The sequence below is a fragment of the Dipodomys spectabilis genome, unplaced genomic scaffold, assembly GCF_019054845.1.
Source record: "Dipodomys spectabilis isolate Male_0828 unplaced genomic scaffold, ASM1905484v1 ptg000085l, whole genome shotgun sequence".
In the NCBI taxonomy this organism is placed as follows: domain Eukaryota; kingdom Metazoa; phylum Chordata; class Mammalia; order Rodentia; family Heteromyidae; genus Dipodomys; species Dipodomys spectabilis.
This window is the reverse complement of record NW_024870762.1, coordinates 9,957,854-9,972,784: the sequence shown is the minus strand read 5'-3', so window position 1 is coordinate 9,972,784 and position 14,931 is coordinate 9,957,854. Positions and strand designations below refer to the sequence as shown.

The following is a 14,931-nucleotide window of genomic DNA, read 5'->3' as shown; positions in this document are numbered from 1 at the left end:
AGGTACCCAGTTTTCTCATGTGTCAAATATGAATAGCACCAGTGAATATACTGATTAGCCATAATGCTATTTCAAAAACAATAATCATGACCGTCTTGCTCCTAGTGGAGAATATAGCCAATTAACACCTCTAAAACGTATCTCAAAGCATTACAACTCAAGTGGAAAGTGTGACTAAAACACTCTCTGGTCACTTAGGCTGATATTTAAATTCAGCTCTAAGAACGCATTTCACACCCAACTTCATCAATCACCAAACCAATCTTACTTTGCATCTTGGCTACCAAGAGAAAATAGTATTTTGTTTCCCTTAAGAAATATGTCACTGCTTGCTTGAATTATTAAGCTTTACTATTACTGAGAGAAAGTAGAAAGGGAAAAAAAAAAAAAGGAAAAATAAAATAAAATTAGACTCAGGTTGCCATCTACAGTCTGACATTAGCATTGCTCATTTATACATCCTTTTATACCTTACTATCAGTAAATATCTTTTAACATGAGCACAATGCTCAACTTCAATCAAAATCCTTTTTTTAAGTCAAGATGAGCCTGGAGGCTCATGCCTATAATCCTAGCTACTTGGGAGGCTGAGTTCTGAGGATCCTGTTTGAAAGCCAGCCCCACCATGAAAGTCCCATGAGGAGCTAGTCTTCAATGACCATAAAAAAAAAAAAAAAGCCACAAGTAGAGCTGTGGCTTAAGTGATAGAGCCTAGCCTTGAGCAAAAACAGTTTAGGCATAATGCCCAGGTCCTGAGTTCAAGCCTCAGGAGTGGAACTAAATAGATAGATAGATAGATAGATAGATAGATAGATAGATAGATAGATAGATAGATAGATAGATAGATAGATAGATCTAGATGAGAATTGTAAAGTACACTGGATCAAATATTTGCATAATGTGATGAATGATATAAAATAATGGCTAATATTCAATGTAATCCTAAAATTTCACACTTTATACAAAGAAACGAATGTCTAACACGATTTAATATAGTTCAAACAGAAAAGACTATGTCAATTTCATCTCTAATTATTTTGGCTTCCCTTCACTTTTCATTTGCTTTAAGTGCTTACTATTTTTACATCTCTAGAGACTAAGAGCTCTCAAGGTATAGGTATCAAAAAGCAGACACTTGATTCAAATTTCTAATATAGGTGACATTTGAGCAAAAAAAAAAAACAACCAACTTCACTAATAAATGAAATTAAAGATTGAATTAAGGAAAGAGAAAGAGAAAAAAAAAAAAAAAACACCTCTTGATATTCTACTCTGGAAAATTTCTACAGCCCAGGACATCTGGAGACGAAATAGCATGTATTCAAACTAATAACCAAATTTATCAAGTGACAACTTAATCAAGAGAAGTGCACAAAATCTTGTTTCCCCATTGTTTTCCTGGTTGGTGGCAGGAATGTTTTGAGAAGCTACAATTCATTTTCCAGGTGATATTCTATCCAGACGAAAATAGACAAATCACTTCATCTAAATTCCCCTATATACCGTCTACATCAGTAGTAAAAACCCCTTACTGGGGAAAAGAAATTTCATCTTTAAAACATTAATTTGAAAGGCACGAGCCATTTTAAAACCCATAATCTTCACATTAACCAAACTACATTGGAAAATACCCACTTAAGATGAGCAATTATCTAAAGCAATTGCAAGATTCTCTCAAGACTATGATCAAATCAGCACTCTTCCTTGCACTTTCTGAAAACTACTTGATTCCATATTAACATGAGGTTGATGTTTTCATGTCCATAGACATACTATTTGTGAATGCCCACAAAAGCAAATTATCGACCCTCTAATAAGGGTTTCTTCCTAGAGGGTCTATCAAGTGAGACTTGTGTTCGCAAGTCTCTACAAATAATATAACCTGGAAAGATAATTGCTCCCTTTCTTTCCAGGGACAACTGCTAAATCCAATGACTTTTAAAAATATACTGGCAGTAGGAACTGGGATTTCTGTGAGTTAATAAGAGCCTTACAGACAATAAGCAAAGTATATCTTCTGTAAGCCTTTTAGACAATAACTCATGAAAATGTTTAAATGGATTCTGTTACTTAGTGGGTTTTAAAGTATTACAGTGACGTCTATTTATTAGCTTCTATCATTCATTCAACATTTATTAGGTGCTTTATATCTATAAAATCTATGTCAGCACTGGGGATTTAAGACGTCTTGGTAATACATAGCCCATGGCTTTGGAGCCTCTCACAATCTACTGTCTATTGATTGAAATAAAGCCTACTTTTAATTCTGAAGGTTTAGCATGTTCTTCCAGACTCACTTCTCTTCTTTGGTCCCTACAATCTAATAGGCACTCAATAAACATTTGCTGATTATATTCCATCCTGGCCTCTTGTTTCCTGGTCATAGAAAGGATTGCAAAATTTCAAGATCAGCCAAATATTTTTTAAATCACAATACAAACCCACATTTTAAAGTCAATGCGACCCAAAAAAACGGTTAAGCAGATTGCCCAAGGTCAATAGTAGAACTAGGACAGAAATCTAGGCTGGGCGCTGATGTTCTCACACCTGTAATCCTAGCTATTCAGGGGACTGAGATCTGAGGATTGTGGATCAAAGTCAGCCTGGGGAGAAAGCTCTGTGAGATTCTTTACCTCCAATTAACCAGCAAAAAGCCAGAAATGGAGCTGTGACTCAAGTAGTAGGGCAACAGCCTTCAGTGAAAGAAACTAAGAGGCAGCACCCAGGCAAGAGTTCAAGCCCAGCAGAATCTAGAAAGGAATCTAGATGCCAGACTTGTGGCTGATTTCCATCAACTTAAATCCTTGAGGATGTAAACCCCTCTTCTCTGGACAGCTGGCACACTCATTTAAGCCATTCCTCTAACCTAGTCCCATGCCTTCCTTGTGACTCTTCAGTGATCTGGAATTTGGTCATGCTAACTAGACTCTTCACGCTGACTTGGAAATAAATGAGGGCCTCTCACTAAGTGAGACCTGATCGATCCCATCCATCCTCTCCCTGAGCCCCCCACCATGCCTCAGTAGTAGGGGGCGGTGTGAGCATTGAGGTGGGGCCTCCGTGTTGGTCTGTTCCTGTCTCCTTACCCCTGCATCACTCCACTGTCAGCAGTTCACCCTGCTCAACACACACTAGGAATAAAACCAAAAAATAGCCTCTCTTCACACCAACCTCATGGGAAAAATTCACCATATTCATCTCACTTTTAGCTCATGCTAATGGAATCCCAGACTTAATGCAAACTCTTTTACATTTTTATTTTATATTGTCTCTTACATAACTAATTTGGACATAACTAATTTGGATAGATTACTTTTTGCTCATTGGTAAATTTTATGCGATTGGTATTCTCTTGGGATCAGTGAAATCAAGGAAGCATCTTTTCAGGAAAGGTGAATCATCATAAGCATGGAGGAAAATAGAACCATGAAGCTGCTGTGGTGGTAGAGTGATTGCTTAGTAAGCTTGAGGCCCTGAGTTCAATAAAAAGAAAGAACAAAAGAAAAAAGAATGAAATCAGTTGAAACTGTTTTAAGAGGGAGAGGAAGAGGAGTAAAAAAGCATGAGGGAAGAAATGAGTTTGATTGTGATGAGCCCCTTTGTGCAATTAATAATACTAATAACGAAGTCTTTAAAAAAAAAAAAAAAAAAGATAGCCGGGCACTGGTTGTTCACATCTATAATCCTAGCTACTTAGGATCTGAGAATCAGTTCTAAGACAACCTGAGCAGATAAACCTGTGAGACTCTTGTCTTCAATTAACTACCAAAATAGCCAGAAGTGGTGGGTCTGTGGCTCAGGTGGTAGAGCACAAAAGCTCAAGAACAGTGCCCAGGCTCTAAGTTCACGTCCCAGGACTGGCACAAATGTGTGTGTGTGTGTGTGTGTACACAAGGTTTACAGACCACAGATGAGCGAGACCAATGTCATAATAATTGATATGAATATTGACCAAGTACTCTGAGTAGAAGCAGAGGAGGACAAATTTTCTGGCTTTTTACAGGACCACCTTAAGAAGCATTTGATCTCAAAACAAATGTCCCCAGGATATAGCATCTCAATACCAAAAAAACAAAAACTGAGCAAAACCAGCAGCAGCTCCTCTCAGGGTCTTCTTTGAATACAAGGGCCAGAGACATGAACATACCAATTTCAGAATTAAAAATCTTACCATATTCTCAAGGAAATAAGGATAGATCAGAGTAACACCATAACAAACTTACCATTGTTTGTGATTCCTTTCAACTTCATGCTTTGTTTTGCTTTGGTTGGTTTTTCGGCACTCACATCTTTCTTCCCTTTCCTCTTCAGGGGCTGAGGAGAAGAGTTGTCGCTGGATCCAATTGTTGACTTAGACTGGCGTTCATTCCCCTAAATGGCAAACGATTGGACCCTGTGATTAGCTAATGAATTCCCAGCGGGGCTTCTCAGTATATATACGGGTCAATAACTTGTGATCAACAAGTCAGGGAGGGGCATAGATCTTGTGACTGCCCATTTTTACACCACACTAGCTCCAAGTGCACCTCTTTAGAAGAAGAAAGATCCAGCAAAGGAAGAAGCACAAACAATTGCAAACCATTCTTAAACACTTCATATGCACTAGGTCTTTCTCTAGGAGCTGGGGTAGATGGGTAGCTCAGTTTTAGTACACTACCTTCACATGCCACAAATCTGTGAGTTAGATTCCCAACTCCTCAAAACCAAGATAACAAACTGCTCCTTCACACCTCACACAAACGTTGTGTGGCAATGAAGCTTAGAATGCAGCCTTGCCTACAGTCTGCAAGCCAGGAAGGAATGGGAGCAATCTACCTCCAGAGCAACCAGCAGCAGGTGAGTGCGTCACCCATCCCCTAATCCTGGACTCTTCTGAAAATGTGGCCAGTGTCTGTTGGATGGGGAATGGTAGCCCCAGCTGGATCAGTTAATGTAATAAATAGATTCTAACCTAGCTGTCAAGTGCAGGTGTCAACATCATACAAGCAGACTCGAGCCACATGGGCCCCACTCCATGCTGCAGATGTGGTCCCCTGGTCAAACAAACCTTTGCTGACTGCCCCAGGCCCCACATGCATCTCACAAGGAGACCTGACGCCCGCTCTGGGAGGACTCAGCAGCCCCTGTCACTGCCCTAGTACAGTGCCTGGAAAGTCATATAACAGCCACTACCGCAGGTGGCTACTGCACTGGTGCCCGGCCTTTGTCCTGACACTCCCTCCCTCCTAATAAGACAGCATGGCTCTCAGGTGCTAAACTCACCTGATTGTTTAAAGTATGAAGCTGCAGGTAGGAGAAACAGTCAACATTTTCAAGACTCACAATACCTGGCTCCGAGCTCCTGCTGTTGTTAACATCTCTGGGACCATGCGCTACCTAACATCAAATTCATTTAGGCCTCAGTTACCTTAATAGGTGGAGTGGGCTATTTTACCTACCTTCCAAGTCCCTCAGAAGGATGAAGGGATGAATAGAGTGCTTCACAAGGAGCATCAGAGGGCTTAATCCAAGAGCAGAGAAAAAAAAAAACAACTTTTCCTAAACATAGTCTCAAACTCCCGCCATATTGAGTAAAATCTTTATGCCACATCTGTACTAGGCTAGAATCTGCAAATACATGTAGTGATGCTAAATAAACAAATCTGCCCAGAAACCTATTATAACTGCTTATTTTAAACATTTATATATTCAGTCATCCAGAAGCAGTTAAATGGTTTTAGCCATCACCCAATTAAGAACAGAGAAATTCGCAGCCTTACAAATGAAGTTATTTATGCTAGTTTGTCATAGCCTACAAGAAAATGAATTATGCATAGATTTATTAACAGTATGAAAACTTGTCCAAATCTATAATGCTTTTTGCATAATTTAATTTCCTGTTCCTACTGCAATTTAGACATACAGTTTCCATTTAATTATTGCATTAACTACAACCAGAGATTTTTTTCCCCCCTTTTCTTTTTCAGTGACTTTTTTGCAAGACCATAAACTGGCAGAGAAAAACAGATAACGTTAATATAGTGAAATTTCCAAAACCATCAGCCAAGTTCCATATTTTAGTCTATTTTCAATGGAGTCTATTCACACCAAAAAAATTTTTAAATTATAAAAGCTTTGGATAAGAGAAGCAAACCCTTCACAGATGGCAAGGAGGTCTAGGGATTCAGCTCAGTGGCAAAAACAATTGCCTAGCATCCGTAAGGCTCAGGGTTTGATCCCAAGCCCAAGAAGAAAACCAAAAATGTACACGTGTGATGACATACACCTGTAGTAGCAGCACTTGAGAGACAGAGAGGGGAGGATAGCACATCTGAGGCCTGGGCTACAGTGCGAGACTCTAGCTTAGAAAACAAAAACACACGAATGAAAACAGGCCGCAGTGATGATGTGAAACTTTCAAGGATGAGAATGAAGCCCTGTCATTGAGAAACTCAGAAGCCCAGCCACGGACATTTTGGGGTTTGGTTTTTGGTTTTGGTTTGTTTTCTTGGTGGTGGTGGGTTTTTGTTTTTTTTTTTTGGCTTATTTTTACACTTTTCATTAGAATAGCTGTGTAAGGATTTCCTATATGCATACAATGTATCTTGATCAAATGCACTCCCCCCCCCCCCCCAAAACCTGATCACTCTCCTTCCTCCTCCTCCCTTTCCCAAGCCAAGGGCAAGAGGTTTCGGTTGTTCCCTGTTCACACACGTGTGCAAATCAGGTATTCAACCTTATTCACCCTTCTTCTGTCCTTCTATGTGGGCTTCTCATTCCCATGAGTATTCATACCTCAGACAGGACTTGTTTTACATTCCTCTCATTGTTTTCGTGTATGTTAGATGTTTAAAATGGTTGCACTGTGGTAAAAATGCATGCATGTGCAGTATTTTAATTAGATTGAGCTCCTCTTTTACTCCCATTTCTACCACCTTTACTTTCCACGTGTGTGTGTGTGTGTGTGTGTGTGTGTGTGTGTGTGTGTGTATCTAGGTGTGTGTATGTGTGTGTGTGTGTTGTAGCTCTCTGGGGAAAGTAACAGGGAAAAGCAAAAAGCCTATTCTGTAATGCGAGGGGATGGGTATCATTTTACAAATCACTTCATTTCTGATAGGGACACTCAAAGGTGATTTAAAAAAAAAAAAAGACTAGCTTATTCAAACAACTCTGTATCTTTGACAAGTGACTTTCACTCATTCATTCAATAACTAATCTCTGGGCACTTTGTGAATAAAAAGTAAATGAAACAGAGAAAGGAAAGGATTATTTTGTATTTAGAGGCTAGGAAATGATTCAAATGCTGTTTGTTTTAAAGGGGAGAGGGGAGGTGGCCTGACTCAATATACTCATTACCTGAATCACGTAACTGTTACCCCTCTGTACATTACCCTCACAATAAAACTTAAAATAAATAAATGTATAGAAAATTATGCATGAATGTATAAATTATGTAATACAAATATATGCTTTAATACTTTATTGTGTAAACTATATGTGATAGATAAATCAGATGTGGAGTTTTGGGGAAATAGTGAAGCATGGGGAGTGGCCCATCTTTGCTACTTTTGAGGCCCAACCTGTGTCATGGGACCTGAATACAAAGGTAATCATTGAAGGAGTTTTGGGTGGGAGGGAGGTTAAGTGATTGGGGAGTTTCACTCACACAGCTCTGCTAGTAGATAAAACAGAGCACCCATGTGCTATGTGCATATCAACACAAATGCTTACCAGATTAGTAGGTAAGTATGGCTCTCCACATCAACGTCTGATTTAAGCTTTCTCCTACTGCCCCAGGCATGAAACACTACATAGTCCAGTTTTGTCTTTCCAGGACTTGTCTCAATTTTACTTCTCTTCCACTAGAGGGCACCTTGATCCTATGTGGTAAGGTCTCCACAGTTTAAAGAACCTCCTTTGAAGGAGGGGTTTATTTTTCCGAACTCAGCAGAACACAAGACAATTCACTTAATGTCTTCCTTTTGTTTTTGTTTTTATGTTTTAAGCATAAAATCACCACTTAAACTTATTCTCAACTGGATAATTTCTGTGTCTCTCCTAACACTGTCAGTCTAGATAGTGCTTGGCAGACATGTGTCATCCTGGTAGCAGAGAGTCTACTTCTCCCCCCAGAACCTCCATTTCTCATTCCACCCCAAGTCCAGCTGCACTGGGCAACTTGACCAACTCAACGTGGGATCAGAAGGTCCCCTGTGCACCTCGTAGCACTTCTCTGTCTCTGTCTGTCTATCCTCCGCAGACACACCCACACATTCTCTTCTTTCAATAAAACAATTCCTAGAAAGCTATATAGGAAACATAAATTTCAAAAAATCTAGTTATGGGTCCCCTCTCTGAGTTCAGGAATGCTTCCTCGTTGGTTTGACAGTGGTTCTTAAAGTTAGAAAAATCAGCTCTCCCTACACCATGCCCCTTGCCCATACTCTCTTCTCTCAAGGCCAGGCAGTTAATGATCTATAAAACACTGCATTCTCCAGAGAACCTATTAATTAAAAGAAAGGAGTAAATTGATCCTGCTGGTAAAATAAAAAAAAATAAAAAAAAAAGAGCTTGTGACTTTGGGTTTCCCAGCATAGGACATTTTCTCTGTGTTGGCTTCCTGCCAAACATTCACAACATACCATAAAAAGGTTTAGTGAGAACCTATGTTCTTCAGTTCATCTGGAACTTCCTCAAGGAAGTCCCTCCCACTCAGCAGGCATAGGCCTCTTCCATAGGCAGACAGACAGATGGATTCCTCTACCATCTCAACGCTGATTGCTGTCAGAGGTGTGGTGAATCTGTCTGTATCACTCTCCTCTGTTGGAAGATAGCCTCTGTACATTTAGTGCTCTGGAATCTCCGAGAACACCCTCCACCCCAACCCCAGCACAAGAACAGTACTCAAGGTAAAATATACACTCAACGAAGAGCTGCTGAGTGAATCAATGCCGTTGATTGTACACAAAGTAGATTTGTCATAGCTGCCTGTCATCTCTGTGGCCAACCTGTCCAAGTCACCTCAGTCACGTAATGAACTTGGATCATCCTTTTGCCTCTTGCTTCTTTTTTTGCCCAGACTTTCTTCTCTATAGACCAAAGCCAGAATGAATGTTGAAAAGCATAAATCAAATAATAATTACTTCCATCTTTTCTTTTATTCCATCTTTTTTTTTCTTTATTCAGCACTGGTAAACTCAGGACCTAACATTTGCCAGTCAATCACTTGTACCATAGTCCAGTCCTTTTACTTTTGGGGTTGTCTATACCTAGGCCACCCTTTATTGGCAATCTTCCTATCTTTGCTTCCTGAACAGTAGGTATTACAGGCATACACCACCATGGCCAACCCTCACTCCTTTTTTCAAAACCCTCAAATGGCATCTAATCAAGGAATCTAATCCAAACTAGCCTACATGATTGGGCCTCTCCAACTTCAGCTCAGACTACCCTGTCCTTCTTTTCCTTTTTCTTTTTTATTTACCTGTACTGAGACTCAAACAAATAGCCTTATACACACTCAGCTTCCCGGCTCACAGCTGGTGCTCTCCCACTTAAACAATACCTCCATCATGGATTTTCTCATGATTACTTTGGGAATGGAGTCTGGTAGACTTTTCCACTCAGGTTGGCTTTGACCTAAAATCCTCCAGATCTCAGCCCCCTGAGTAGCTAAGATAACAGGTCTAAACCACCAGTTCCCTGCCACCTTAGCCTTCTTTGTGCATGTTCACTGACAAGCTCTGTACCAATGGCCTGGATAGCTTGCATCTTCTGCCAGGATTACTTTTATCCTGGCCTTCTCCTTGCACAATTGATTCCTTTATAGAATTAAGGTCTCGGCCTCAGAGAATTTAATATGCTATAGTGCCTTGCCACATATTAGCTTGCTCCTAGCACTGTGTAAGTATTTTTATATTGGCAAGTTAATGGTCTACCTAACACACACACACACACATACACACACACCCCAGAAGGGATTCTCAGTAAGGTCCAACTCCTTGACTGTCTCTTCATCATCATATACTCATGCCTAGAATAATAAAAGGATAAATGGAAAAAATGGATGAATGGAAAGATGGATGGATGAGTGGGTGGGTGGGTGGATGGAACGAAGAAAGGAAAGATGGAGGAATGGGTGGATGGATGGATGGATGAATACATGGATGGATGGATGGATGGATGGATGGAAGAATATCCAGAGTACTGGCAAACATTAAAGGAAGAGGGACAGACTCCGCAATTCATTTTGTAAGCCACAGAGAGCAAACACATTTGACAATTGTGACCCTTCACCTCCTATAGGATGGGAATAGACCTGAGAACTTTCCGTCCGTTTCACAGCCACTCCCTCAGTGAGGCCTATCCTGATACACGATCTGAAGCTGTTTTCCCTTTCTCGTCTTTCCTATTGCTGGGGTTTGCTCTTTCGCTTTTATCATACTTTGTAATTACATAATGATTTGTGAAATCATTGGTTTATTCACTCTCTCCTCAAATTGACTGTTCATATTGATCATTTTGGCTCATCACTTTCTCCCTAGAGCCCAGTATCATGCCAGACACCCAGAAATTCACTCAGCATTCATCATGAGATGAGCCAGTAATCACGGCAGATACTAAAAATTCCCTAAACCAGCAAGAAAAAAAAAATTGCACTTGCACGTGCATTTTCAAATAAAAAACATGCTGCAGCTCTTAATGACAAGTTTAGATTTTCAAATCTCCTGATAGTAAACACAAAACTCTAAAGTCAAGTAAATGTAAAGAGTCGGGTTATGACCTTCTTGACAGGCATCGTCCCATAACTCTGGGTTATTCAATGACACGGGGTCTCTGTTTAACCTCCACTGCTAATGCTTATAAGCTATGCAGAAAGCATCCTGCTACTACAACGTCCTAAAGAAAAGTAAGAGAGCAAAAGACAAATTTCAACCCCTAAATTAATGGAGTTTAGCTAGCTTTTTAATGACAAAATGTATTTTTTCAGTTTACTAGTGTCTTATTCCTCTTCCTCTCCATCCTGGGAGGTTATTTCCAAGCCTGGATATTCCCATCTCTGTGATTCTACCCCTTCTCTTTCTCTTTCTCTTTCTCTCTTCCTTTCCCTCTCCCTCCCTCCCTCCCTCCCTCCCTCCCTCCCTCCTTCTCTCTCTCTCTCTCTCCTCTCTTTTCTCTCCTCTCTATCCCCTTCTCCCCTCTCTCCTCTCATCTTCTCTCTTCTCTTCTCTCTCCCACTCATTCTCTTTCTCCTCTCCCTCTCCTCTCTCCTCTCTCTCCTTTCCTCTCTCCTCTCTCTCCTTTCTTCTCTCTCCTATCTCCCTCTCCTTCTCTCCCTCTCCTTTCTCCCCTCCCCTCTCTCTCCCCTCCTCTCTCTCTTTTCTCACTTCTCTCTTCCTTTCTCCCCTCTCCTCTGTCCTCCTCTCTCCCCCTCTCCTCTATTTCCTCTTCTGTCCTCCTCTCTCTCCTCTCCTGTCCTTATCTCTCTCCTCTCCTCTCTCCCCTCACTTCTCTCCCTCCTCCCCCCCTCTTCCCCCCCCCCACACACATACACAGACACTATTGAAACCTGCCTGGTCCATGCCAAGCTGTCCAGGGTAATAGGAGAATCACACTAAAACCATTATTTGGCAGCTCAGATCCCTACATGGCCAGGATGTCCTCCACAGGTCTCGCTGTGTGCTGAATGCTTTCAACTAGATTTCCTAACACTTCCAACGCAACATGTCTGAAATAAAGCAGGTCATTACGTCCTGACTTTCCTTTTGCTGGCCAAAGGACTACCCTCTTCTCTGGGAGGTAGCCAAGCTTTAAAGTCCTGTGGTTAATTTTGGCTCCAACCTCTCCATTAGCCTATGCAGCAATGATCAAGCCAGCCCCTTCATTTCTTCATAAACTCTGATCGCTTCCAGCTGCCTCTGCCATCTCCCCAATTTACGCACTTATCATGGCATACCAGTGGCCTCATAACTGATGACTTAATTGCAGATTCTCACTCCAGGAGGTCTTAATGTCTTTAAAAAGGAAAAGATGAGGGGGTCCTAAGATGGACTCCGATGCCAACTCTCACGCCTCAGAGGCCTTCATGCCCCCTTGCAACTCAAGGACACAGACATGACTTTTCATTCTGGCCTGTAAGGTCACACAGAGGCACATCACCCTCTACCCGGGAGGGGACCACTGGCTCCGGACAGCCGGAGGGATTCATTGTGTGCAGGAGTCAGGAGCAGGACCTGCGGGCAGGCAGCGTGGCTCAGCCTCTCCTCTGCTCTCGACTCTTCCTGCTTCCTTTCCTCATTTTAAATGTGGATAACAAAGGTACCTGCCTTGTGGGGTGAGGATACAATGTGTAAAATAAAAGAGTGTTGGGGGGAGGGGGGAGGCTGGGAAGGGAGGTGAAGGGTAAACAAAGGAGGAGGCTGCAATGCTTGGTAAGAAATGTATGCATTTTCCTGCCCATGTAATTGTAACCCCTCTGTACAGTATGTTTTCAAATAAAATAAAAAAATAAATAAATAAAATAAAAGAGTGTTTAAGAAAAAAAACAAACAAACAGGGGCCTGGTAAGGTGGCTCAGTGGTAGAGCACTTGCCTTGAGCTGAAGAGCTGAGGGACAGTACCCAGGCCCAGAGTTCAGGTACCATGACTGGCAAAAAAAAACAGGAAACAAGATACAATTTATAAGCTCAAAATTCATCGATTTTATCTAGCTGTTTTTGTTTTTTGGGTCCAGTTGTGGGGCCTGAACTCTGGGCCTGGGCACTGTCCCTCAGCATTTCAGCTCAAGGCTAGCGCTCTACCACTTGAGCCACAGTGCCACTTCCAGCTTTTTTCTTTTTGCTTATGTGGTGCTGAGGAATCGAACCCAGGGCCTCATGCATGCAAGGCAAGCGCTCTACCACTGAGCCACCTTCCCAGCCCTTTATTTAGCTTTTTACTCTGTAGCTTCTGGAAGGAGCTTGGCTTAGGGCTGAGCCCTCCAGAGTCACTAATTATGGCCAGCATGATGGCTTTTCTGCATGCCCATTTCCTTTCCTCACACTAGGTGCCTCTGAGGTCTCTTTTTCCCTCTTCTACCTTCCCCAGACTCTTAAATGATCCTCAAAGGCAGACCTCACATCTAGCTTCCTGAACCGCCATCACCCATCTAATCCTTCTGTCTCTGTCGCCGTTGCTGATCTCACCACACACTTGGTGTTTAGCTTGTATTTTGAGCTTTTCCAGGCTCTCTTCTTTGATTCGTGTGTACATTTTAGAGTGTTCTCTGTGTTTGTGTTGTCTCAGAGGGAACTGGGGTTTGAACTCAAGGCCTCATGTTTGCTAGAAAGGTGGTCCAACCACTTGAGCCATGCCCCAGCCATGTTTGCTTTATTGTTTAGATTGGGTTTTGCACTTCTACTTGGGATGACTCTCAGTCTTTTGACACAATACATTAGGATTACCATTTTCTTACTAAAACTTCCTTTTCGTCTTTGTCAGAGAGAGAAAACTAGACTGGGCTGATTGTGGATATGACCCAGTGATTTATATATTTGTATGTTACTGCTCAGATCTCAAGCCCTGACAGAAATCAGACCTCTTGTATGTACAAGAGGAAAAACTGAAATCAGCATTCTACAATTATTATATCTTAGAATGTGAATTTTAATGATAAAGCTTAGGTCTTTATGCTTTCACATAATTGCTTCCATGTTATGAGGCAGTTATGTTTTATTTCTTTGGATTTAATTGAAGCCCAAAGGACAATCTTTCATCTAGAAATATAGGACATTAATAAGTATCTGATACTTACACTCCCTTTAGACCTTCTGGATCCTACAATAGGAGGCAGAGAAGAGGCTTTCTGACTGTGGAAACAAATTGCAATGCAGACTTATGAATGTTATTTACAGGTAATGAATAATGCAAGATAACCATCACCCCAACCTATCACCCAGCCCACCTGTTTATTGACATTTGCATTCCATGGGAGGGACCATAACACATTCCCAATGTCATAAAAGACTATAAAATCTCCAACCAAAGGGATGATAGGAGAAAAACAAAGGAGGAGGTAACAATGCTCCATAGGTAATATACTCATTACCTTATTCATGTAACTATAACTGTACAGTATTTATACAATAAAAAACATATTAAAAATCTCCAACCATTCCAAAACTACTTCAAAAGTTTTTCTGTATAATAATTTGATGAATACTACACATCAACTTTCTCACATCTTTATTCAAATCCCCAAATGTTTTCATTTGCATGTCATAAAAAAATTCATGTTCCAAACAAAGGCATGATTTTTCCAGACTGAATTAAAAACAAGACTTTTTCATTGTTTTCATGATCTCCTATCTGTGATAGAAGGGAGCAATGGGACACTGGCATTTATAGTCAGGGAGTTCTTCAAACCAATCATGGTTACCAAGAATTTGAATGGTAGTAATAGTAATAACTCTTCTTTAGACTGCAGGTGATTTAAGAAAACACCCACCTAGAAACCCAACTGAATATCTCCAAAATAGATTGTATATATAAAGGTAAATTGTATTAATTTGTATGAAAAAGACCAAACATGAGTCACAGTTTTCCCATTACCCTCAAATCTACCTTGTAGTTCCCAGAAGATTAGTCCAGCATTGCTTAGCAGAAATTGTTAAAGGACTTTCATTTCATGGATGAGTAAGGATAGTTAGCAAGAAGCCTGCTCATAAAGAATTCTAATGCACTAAAAAATGGTGTGCTCTCACATAGCTCAAACCACCACCTCTGGAATTCCATTTCCTCTATGACTTAAGAATCTTCAACTCACCTCCCAAACAGGTCTCACAAATTATGAATTCATGGAAAACACATTGGTGATGTCTTCCCCTATCTCTATCTATCCTCTGTGCTCTTCGCTGTATCTCTGTCATAAGAATTTCCATTTCCAAGGGTACAGTAGCCCTGGAATCTCTATGG

General features: G+C 40.9%; 1 protein-coding gene across 3 annotated transcripts in view; it reads right to left on the bottom strand.

Annotated features, from left to right (window-relative positions):
* Dcdc2 (doublecortin domain containing 2) overlaps positions 1–14,931 on the bottom strand; it is a 142,994-nt gene that overhangs the window by 82,902 nt on the left and 45,161 nt on the right. For all 3 annotated transcript variants that reach the window (XM_042684262.1, XM_042684260.1, XM_042684263.1), the window contains exons 7-8: positions 13,772–13,826; positions 4,224–4,371 (exon numbers count right to left, since the gene is read on the bottom strand). In XM_042684262.1, coding sequence (XP_042540196.1) covers positions 4,224–4,371; positions 13,772–13,826 — 203 coding nt within the window. The remainder of the gene's footprint in view (positions 1–4,223; positions 4,372–13,771; positions 13,827–14,931) is intronic.